General features: G+C 34.8%; 1 protein-coding gene and 1 long non-coding RNA gene across 2 annotated transcripts; one reads left to right on the forward strand and one right to left on the reverse strand.

Annotated features, from left to right (window-relative positions):
* Positions 1 to 3,757: 3,757 nt before the first annotated feature.
* Positions 3,758 to 5,111, reverse strand: LOC137001384 (uncharacterized). The gene is made up of 2 exons (XR_010891413.1): positions 4,749 to 5,111; positions 3,758 to 4,664 (listed from the first exon to the last, which is right to left on the reverse strand). It is a non-coding gene; the product is annotated as an uncharacterized lncRNA (long non-coding RNA).
* Positions 5,112 to 5,362: 251 nt separating this feature from the next.
* On the forward strand, positions 5,363 to 7,966 carry LOC137001383 (uncharacterized). The gene is made up of 2 exons (XM_067360136.1): positions 5,363 to 6,715; positions 7,589 to 7,966. The coding sequence occupies exons 1-2, from the start codon at positions 6,375 to 6,377 to the stop codon at positions 7,875 to 7,877; spliced, it is 630 nt and encodes a 209-aa protein (XP_067216237.1). The 5' UTR covers positions 5,363 to 6,374; the 3' UTR covers positions 7,878 to 7,966.
* Positions 7,967 to 10,551: the final 2,585 nt, after the last annotated feature.

A 10,551-nucleotide genomic window follows, 5' to 3' on the forward strand; every position in this document is an offset into this window, starting at 1 on the left:
TCCCGATTTGGTGAAAGCCTGAGGTAAGATCAAAAGCGCTGAAATATTTAGCGTTACCTAATTTATCGAGAATTTCGTCTATATTAGGTAGTGGGTAATTATCTTGTATTGTTTTTTCATTTAATTTTCTGTAATCTATTACTAATCTCCAATTTTTTTCTCCTAATGCGTTAGGTTTTTTCGGTACAATCCAGAGCGGACTGTTATAAGGACTGTCACTGTCGCGTATTATCCCTTTTTCTAACATGCTTTTAATTTGTTTTTTTATTTCTTCTTGGTGTATAGGAGGGTATCGATATTGTTTAGTCTGTACAGGAATATTATCAGTTGTTTTTATTTCATGCCGCAGGATTGGAGATAGCGGTAAAGGATCTTCAGGTAGTGTAAATATATCATTATAATTTTGTATTATTTCTATTAATTCTTGTTGATTTTCTTTTAAATGATCCAGTCTAACATTCTTTATTAAATCTTTTATTCTTTGTTGATTAGCTTGCCTCGGTTCAATTTGGAAAGTTAGTTTCTCATCATAATTTTCTATAGTATTTATTTCATTTAATAAATGATTTGGAATTAATGGTTTATTATTTACGTCAAGTTTCGCGAATGCTCCAGTGTCGTTTTTAAAAATTACTAATACATATTTGTCTGGGGTCGAGTTACATCGCGTTTTTTCAACGTTGCCTAGTTTAAACTTATTATTTGTTAATGAAAAATCGTGAGAAAAAAGTACATCAGTTCCGAGAATTCCATTATCATCACGCAAAAATTTGTCATGCACTACTTGTATTTCGTGTTCTTTGTTTTGTAAAGTTACATTAATTGAATAAAGGGTTTTGCGCATAGTACTGTTAACGCCTATTATTTCTATTCCTGGCCCCTTTTTATATTTTTTGTTCTTATCTAGATGTTTTTCACTTACGATTGTAATTTCGCTGCCGGTGTCGATTAAAAATCCAGTTTCCAGTAGTTCATCGAATTTTAGTCGAACCATTGGCCTGACTGTTTCTCTTCTGCCGCTATTTGAGCAAGCGTTGACGATGTGCCTGGCGGATTGATTGTTGGCTGTCCCCGTTGAAAATCCATATTCTTCTGCTTCCATTGCTTGGTTCGGCATTCCTCTTCTTTATGTCCATAGCGTTTGCAGAAATCGCATTGCACGTTGGTTTTGAATTCTTTTTTCTTCCATTCTTGTCTTCCTTGTCCGTGATATCGTTCTTTATTAGGTTGATTATCGCCTCGAAACATATTGTTGTATCGGGTTTCGAGATCATACATACGAGCGTATTCAAAGGCTTCTTGTATTGTGTTGATTTGTTTGCAGTGGAGAAATATTGAAATGTCTTTTCTTATATTGCGTTTAAAAGCTCTAATGGATTCTTCTCGTGCAAAATTTTCGCGTATTTCCGACATCGTGGTTCCGCCAAAGGCATAAGTATTGGTATTTATTGCAGTTATAATGTCATCGTGAATTTTGCTGAATCTTTCGATAAAGTCATCTGTTGCTTCGTTTAGACGTTGTTTACAAAGATCTCGCTTTACTGATAATGCGCTTACGTCGATGGTTTTTCCATAAAGAAATTTGACTTTTTCTATCAATTTAGGAATTGATGAAACAGTATCGGCACGTACTGCTAAAGCTGCTTTTCCTTTGAGTTTTTGTGAAAGGATCCCGAGTAGCAAATATTGATGTTGATTCTGGATTAATATTGTTTGCACGCGTAGAATCATGTTAATAAATTGTTCCGCGTTGGTTACGTCAAATTCGGGGATCATAGGTAGGCATTTTTCATACTTGTCTATCTTATCTATTTCTTGCGCTTCTGTCAGTAATTCTTCCGGTAATTGAGGGTAGATTCGCTCTGTTATTCTACTCGCCGGAGGAATTGGTTTGTTATCTAATCGTGCTTCAAGATTTTGTAATTTATCATTGACTTTAATTAATTTCTCACACAGGCTGTGTAATACAATTTCTGTTTGTGTCATTGCGGGAGATTGTGGTCGCGACATTTCTAGAGCAGTCGTGAAATCTCTCTGCAGGATTTCGCTCAGAGTTGAGTCCGTAAGACTTACGTTTGTTCTGCCTTGTCTCCAAGATGTCCAAGAATTGTTCCGATCCAGTTTTGCTGTCCTAGCTGCCGAATTTAGTCGTGACTTCGCAGATCGCTTCGTTGGATCGCAGGTTCGTTAATATACAGGATATCGTGAAGATTCTTAAAGAGATAACTAGAAAACACTAGTAGATTGTCCTTCACTTTCGACAAATGTCAATATCCCGTACAGCTGCCACCATTTATGTTGTAATGTAAGGTTCCAATTAAAGAATAAAACTTTTATTTCTGAATGATACAATAGTATGATCTTATTTCTTAAACCGCCAGTATGCTAATGACGCCGGCTCGATTCATTATCGGTAAGTATGCGGAGTCTAAATGACTCATACGTGCGCGCTATGCGCAGTAGCGGGTGAGAACGTCGACGGTTGACCGACAATATTAATTAACGTTGATATAATTAATATCGGTCGTAAAATGTATATATAACGTGTTGTGGAGACGAATAAAGATAGTGTATATTAAAATAATAGTATTATTTATGAAAAAAATTTTTTTTTATCTTAAAGTGCAGAAGTATAGCAAGACATGTTGACAACACTCTCAATATCATTGAGTAAAAAGAAACAGGAGGGAGCATTTGGTCTTAAAAGTGCGGACGGAAGTGACTATATAAAGTGGTCACTCAAGATGGCCGCTCAAGGGCGCCAATATTAAATGACTTGTTATGTTTAATTAGGAAATAATGTACAATTAAAAGAAAATAACTATAATATGCAACAATAATACCAAATTTTAATGGCGTTTTTCATTGGGATTGCACTCGTGCAGTATTTCCATAAAAGCAATGTTAAAATCTAAAATCTAAATTTATATTAAATCCTTCGTCCTTACAAAAATTTATCCATGCATTTCTTTGATCCGGATTTTTCGGAAACCTGTTTGTGAGTGAAAATTATTTAGTAATTATTGTGAATCTACAATTTCACAATACTATACATATGATTATAATCTCCAAAATAAAAATCTCATTGTTGATAATACTAACCGATGAAACGTTATTCCATGATTTCGAGCTGCTGCTGTTATGCCACAAGCTCTACAGTATACCATTTTGATCGTTTATTTCCATACACTGTTGCATAAAAGACTATACACTGCATATTAATGCGTACGGCGTACGGTATGCCGCTTGCCGCTATGCTCGAGCATTCCCTCTCACTTTCAAAAAGTGGTCGCTCAAGATGGCTGCCATGACGTACATCTGTCCGCGGATTTACCTAGTCCTGGCTAGTATATGCTCCCTCCTGTTTCTTTTGACTCAATGCTCAATATTCTGTGGTTAATGGACAAAGAACAGAAAGTGTACTTTGTGCACATGGTGGAATCTGCAGGTGAGTATGCAGGTATATGTAAGCAGGTAAGTATTACATGAACAATTGCACAGGATACAGATATAAATAATATGATTTATTTATATATTATTTATACATATATATTATATTTATTTATATATATTTATATAAGTTTATATAATATATATTTCAAGACATAAGTAATATAAGTTTATAATATATACATTTTTATATACCATTTTACACTTTCTCAATTAAAAAAAAAAAAAATTATATTTAAAGTGTGAAATTAATTGTTTCACAATTAAATATTCTGCATCGATTTATGAATTTGCAAGATACGTTTCGATTATTGAGCTGCAACTTTTTTCCCATAAGAATAATATTACAAATCTTCTTTCCGTAAAATAAAATAAAATAATATTTTAAATTAGATTTATAAAATAAAATAAATATTTTATTTTTCTACGGAATACCATTTTTTTCAATATCATTTTCGAATTTTTTGGGCTAATTGAGAAAATTGTATTCTAAAAGCTTATAAAATCAGAAGATGGAGTTCATGATTAACATATGTATCATAAATACGTGTCATAATAAAATAAAGAATATGCATGTAAAACTTATGTATGAAGAAAAGAAGATCCAGTAATGATTTTCGCGTACTTAATCAAATGTAGACTTTGATCAACATTCCTCATTTTTTTATACATATTTCACGATAGAACGTGTATTACAAAAGACATCTCACAAAGAATTCATGCGAAATTAATTGACATAATTATAAGGTACATTATTACGCACCAAACTTATTGTTAGTTTGGTGTAAATGCAAAAATGCATTTGTATAGTTGCACACTTCGCAAATATATGTTCTAACAAATCAATAACAAAAAATTTGAGGATGGCATTAAAAAATTTTTTATTATCTATTATTGGTTATCCACTATACGCTGACACAAAATATTATATTAAATATATTATACTTTTACTAAATATATTATCCACTATACGCTGACACAAAATATTATATTAAATATATTATTTATACTTTTACTAAATATATTATATTATACTTTGTGTGTGTAAAAGTTATGTCGTGACAGCTCCGTATATGCACATATGCGGGCGCAAAGATCCGAATATCGATGTTAAAAATGGAAGTGAATGTGGCCGCGAGTTCGCCCGCGACTTCCACCGCGACCTCCTCCTCGACGACCGCGACCTCCTCCTCTTCCTCTGTTCCATCGTGGTGCTGTAATAGAACAAAACAAATTTAATAATTTATTTTCGAGGATTAATAAAAAAATATATATAAAATAAAATTAAAATAACTTACGTAGCACTGGTATGTACTCCTGTCCCCCCAGGGATGCAGGGGGGTGCTGCCACTGCTGCCACTGCTGCCATTGTTGTTGCTGTTGCTGCTGTTGCTGCTGTTGCTGCTGTTGCTGCCAATTTTTTATCTCTAAAAAAAATTGAAATATTAAATTTATACTTATTTTAAGAGCGGATATAATTTTTACCTTTTATAATATGTGGCGGAAGATATGAAAAATTTTTACTTATTTTAAGAGCGGATATAATTTTTACCTTTTATAATATGTGGCGGAAGATATGAATATGATGATGATGCTGGTGGCGGCGGCGGCTGCGACTGTGCCTGCAACGCTGACAGCAGTGGCCCCGGTGGCAATGATGACGGCGGTGGTCCCGGTGGCAATGATGACGGCGGTGGTCCCGGTGGCAACGATGACGGCGGTGGTCCCGGTGGCAAGGATGACGGCGGTGGTCCCGGTGGCAAAGATGACGGTGGCAAAGAAAACTCGTAAAGAGATTGAAGTACTTGATGATCAATCGACAGACATATTTTGTGAATCTTTGATAGATAACCACTATCCACAGAGACCAAAAGAATTAGAATGTATGTCTCTTTATGAGTTTGCAAAATGGTATGATATTACAAAAATCAAACCACAAAATAAGTTTGTTGAATTCTATAAATTTAAAAATGGATATCTTAGACGATGACAGCGTGGATATCTTATTAATCATTATAGATATAATGTTAATACACAACCGGAAAAGTATTTCTTTGCGTTATTACTTCTGTTCGAACCGTGGAGAGAATTAGAAGAGCTTAGAAATGGATGTGATACTTATACAGAATGTTGTGCCCTTGGTGATAGGGCACGGGTTCGGGATCTGCCGAGGAGTTAGGCCGGGAATCCGGGAATAATCCTTTGACGTTTTTTTTCAATAAAAAACAGTCTCCCATATATTTATTGGTTTCTTGTTCTATTACAAATTCCCTTACTTTTAAGTAGTCTAAGTTCCGTCTGGAATCCTTGTCTTAGTGTGGTATCGCGGAGCCCCAAGTTATTCTTATTCGCTTTTAGCGAATTGTTATAATTCGCGTTCTTCTAGATTTGTGGTCCCAACGGACATACGTCCGTTTCTTGTGACTGATAGTTTTAGACCCGCCGTCGTGATCTCGCGAGGGCGATTTTATATACGTGAAACTGCACTTGATTGCAGTTTTAACGATCTAACTTGCTGACGAAATTCGATCGTTCGTCAGCATTGTCGTGTAAAAAGTGAATTAGGTTTTAATTTTCGCTGCGCGATTTATCCGGTGTCTCGCATGAGCCGGAAACTGAATATTAGATATCTTAATTTGATACGTAATATATAGACATCTTCTTATATTTTATTAATATATATATATATTTTATTATTAATAATTGGTTGTGGTTCTTTGGACCCACAACAAGAATCATTTCACAAGGTAAAACTACATTTAACAGAAGCATTACAATATCACAAAAAATTAGAAGAATTGCAAAAAGCATTTGAAAATGCTAAAGAGTTAGTGCAGCAACATTTAGATGAAGTACAAAAACATGAGTCACAAGATGATCCTGACAATCCAATAGGTGTTCAAAATATAGAAGCTGGTGAAGCGATGCAAGATTTTAAGGATCTCGGTGATAAAAATATTAAAGATATTAATGTATCAGAAATGATTGCAAAATTAAATATAGATCAAAAAAGAGTATTCGATAGAGTTATTACTATTATAGGGTCAGATAAATCAATATTGCGATTTTATGTTAGTGGCGAAGGTGGTACTGGAAAAAGTTATTTAATTAAAACTGTTAAGTGCTGGATAAAACAAAATCTCAAAAAAGATACTGCTGTAGCAGCACCTACTGGCATAGCAGCGTTTAATATAGACGGTTTGACAGTTCATAGATTGCTTCAATTACCTGTTGAACATGGTAATACTCCTAAATATAAACGATTGTCTGATCATGTGTTAAAACTTGTGACGATGCGCCTATCACTCATCGTCCCTACCGACCGACCAAAACACAGGCGCGACCAGTATCGACGACAATGTATCTCCCCAGCGTGAGGACCGCTCCCACCGTTATCACTCGAGAGTGGGAGACCCGAGCCGAGTATATAAGCCAGCTCGGGACAGGCGCCGACACTTCGAGTGTCGGCGCCTGTCCCGATCCGGTATCCGACCAGACCACATCTCTGGGTGCTCCCGAGATATACCTGCTCCGACTTCCGCGACCGTCAACAGAGCCGGGTGCGCCCGCTCTGCTACCTGGGTTCTCCCGGTACTTGGCAGTTCGGCGATCGCCGCCGACCGAGGCGGGTTCTCCCTCTCTTTTACCAGGGTGCTCCCGGTATTCGGCGTTCCGGCGATCGCTGCCGACCGAGACGAGCTCGTCCTCTCGTTTACCAGGGTGCTCCCGGTAAACGACCCCTCCGATTCCGCCGCCGACAGGGCCGGGTTCTCCCGCTCTGCTGCCAGGGTTGCTCCCGGCATTCGGTCTCTCCGATTTCCCCACCGACAGGGCCGAGTTCTCCCGCCCTGAAGCCAGGGTTCTCCCGGCGCGCGGCGCGCTAGGCCGTCCTAACGGAGACGGGTGCTCCCTCTTCTGAGACCAGGGTTCTCCCGGCACGCGGTTGTATTATATAAAGTGTAGTTATCGTTAGTTTAGTGATCGCCGTAGACGTAAGAGAGATCGTCCACGCAGAAGCGCGCATTGTATTCCTCAGACAACTGAATAAACGAAGCTTTAATATATCTCACGGAGTGATTGATCAGCTTCCCTCCTTCTCTCGAATCCTGACTCCGGCGAGCAGATCCGCGGCGTCGAGAAAAGCGAACCGTTACAAACTTTTACGAGCGGAACTTAAAGATGTTATTCTTTTTATAATCGATGAAGTATCAATGATATCTAATTTGACTTTAATGTACATACATCTTCGATTGTCTGAAATATTTGATTCAAGTGATTGTGATGATGGCTGGTTTGGTAAAAGGCATATTCTTTTGTTTGGAGATTTGCTTCAATTGCCTCCTGTACATGAAGATTCTGTCTTTAAAGATTTGTCAAATGAAAAAGTTAACAAATATATCGGTTGCCTACAGACTGTAAATTTGTAGACTACATTATTTGATTACGATGAGTTGACAATTAATATGCGCCAGCAAGAAGATGAGTCTTATCGTGAATTATTGTCAAGAATTCGTATTGGTTTATTAACAAAATCTGATTATGAAATTTTGGAAAATAGGAAAATATCTTTTACAGAAGATTCCTTCGAATCTAGATTAAATAAATTATGTAATTTTATTAACAATTTGCCATCAGATACCGTTTGTTTATTGCCCACTTGTCACACGTGTGACGTTTTGAATGCTGCAATGTTAAGTCGTATTGCTTCGAAAGAAATATTATTAATTGCTGAAGATACAATCGAATGTATTCCATATATAAAAAAGAAAATATTAAAAGTGTTGGAAAATAATGATGATGATAATTCTAAAACAGCTGGGCTTTCGAAACAAATTGTTATAAAAATTGGGGCAAAAGTCATGATAAGGCGTAATATTGATGCTAGTTTGGGTCTTGTTAATGGTACAATTGCTAGTCATTTCAGTTGTACAAGATATTTTTAACGGTTATATAGAAAAAATTAAGCTTTTTTTGCCATCAGGTTTAGAATATTTAATTGAAAGAGTAAATGTCAAATTTGCGGTGATGGAGAAAGCATATGTTATTTGAAAACAATTTCCATTGTGTCTAAGTTACGGAATTACTGTTCATAAAAGCCAAGGCCTGAGTTTGCAGAATGCTATTATGGACATAGGTAATTCTGTATTTAGTCACGGCCAAGTTTATGTTGCATTGTCACGAGTAACATCTTCAGATGGATTGCATTTGATCAATTTTGACCCTTTATCTATAGAAGCTAGTGAAGAAGCTATTGTTGAATATAATCGATTAAAACAAATACACAAATCCAAAACAGATATAATTTCTGTTTCAAAAAAAAAGTATCGTAAAATAAAAGATATTTTATGGGTACAACCCAAAATAATTAGTTCTGTTCTAGAATCACATAAAAAAGTTCGAAAAAATATTATTTGGGTCACGCATGGTTTTCAAAATATAGATAGGGGTTCGTGTTATGCAAATGCAGTATTGCAATGCTTTTTACATTTAAATGTTATTAGAAAACTAATATTTGAGTATGATAAATTAAGTATTTTAGGTATTTTAATAAATCAATATGAAAACAAACTGCCTAACTTGAATACATATGTAATACGACAAAGTTTAGGAGAATTTCTCTCCAAAAATGTTAAACGAGATACATGTGAATTTCTTATAGCTCTTTGCACGAAATACGATTATATAAAAAATTTAGTTGAGCATCAAGTCACTTCCATTAAACGATGTAAAAATTGTCATAATACGACGACTATTGTTAATAAAAATATCCTTCTTTCAATTCCTGTTAATAAACGAAAGAGAAAAAGTTTTGATCTTAATAAATTATTAAATGTAACATTTTCTTATTGGTGTCAATTACACAACGAATCGTGTGAAAATTGTACAGGAAATGACATATTATGTAAAAGTGAATTAATATTAACCGGAGATATAATTGTCATGCATTTAATAGCAATTCAAGACGGTATATCAACAAAAACAGATAAGTTTACTTTACGTGCTATCCCAACAACTAAAATAAATATTGCTGGACAATTCTACAAAGTTATGAGTGCTATATTCCATCATGGATCATGTATCGAAAATGGTCATTACACAAGTATATGTAGAGAAGAAATGTCTAATACTTGGATTGAAGCTGACGATGCGCAAATTAGAAAAAGACAATGGCCTAGAGGCGCTAAAGATATCTGTATCATTTTCTTACAGAAAATTGATAAGTAATTGGTGGTATTATTTGATCATATCTTTTGATAATAAATGGTAAAAAGAATTGTCATATATAATCAAATATTTTATTAAAATATGTTCACTGATGACGAAAATCTTTATGGATAATCAAATATATGTAAAAAAAAAGAAAATAAAGAAAGTTAAGCCAATGACGCTTAAATTAGACAAATACAATGGCCTAGAAACGATTTGTTTGATATTTACATAATTATATATAACTTTGTATTATTGCAACATTAATCAAAGAGGACCGTTTTATATGACGGGGGTGGTGGTGGGACTCTTTAGCAAAATCTAATTAATTATTTCACAATTGTTATTTCACTCTGAAATATCAATATAAAGGCCGGTATTCATAGTCCGTTCTTATATTTAAGATTGTCTTAAGTATTGTCTTAAAATGCTACGAACCAATCAAAAAGCCATATTAGTATCTTAAGACGACGATGACGACGACTTAAGACGATCTTAAATACAAGAAATGACTATGAATACCGGCCAAAGTTTATATATTTAGTAATATTTTTACTGAAAAAAAGAAATGATATCCATCAATCAACAAATTACCTTTTTAAAAAAAGGTAAAAAAAAGGCGCCAAGTACACGCAAACCTTCCAAAAAAAAGTTGTTGTATACACGCAAACCTTCCAAAAAAAGTTGTTGTATATATAATCACGCAAACCTTACAAAAAAGTTGTATATTTTATATCAACAAATTACCTTTTTAAAAAAAGGTAAAGAAAAGGCGCCAAGTACACGCAAATCTTTCAAAAAAAAGTTTTGTATACACGCAAACCTCCCAAAAAAAAAGTTGTTGTATATATATATATATATAAATCTTCCAAAAAAAAGTTGTATACACGCAAA

The sequence above is a fragment of the Linepithema humile genome, chromosome 8 (genome assembly GCF_040581485.1).
Source record: "Linepithema humile isolate Giens D197 chromosome 8, Lhum_UNIL_v1.0, whole genome shotgun sequence".
NCBI classification, from domain to species: domain Eukaryota; kingdom Metazoa; phylum Arthropoda; class Insecta; order Hymenoptera; family Formicidae; genus Linepithema; species Linepithema humile.

Coding starts and splice junctions, on each gene's coding strand:
- LOC137001383 (XM_067360136.1), top strand. CDS start 6,375: ATGCAAGATTTTAAGGATCTCGGTGATAAAAATATTAAAGATATTAAT. Junction 6,716..7,588: donor ACTCCTAAATATAAACGATT/GTCTGATCATGT, acceptor CGCGGCGTCGAG/AAAAGCGAACCGTTACAAAC.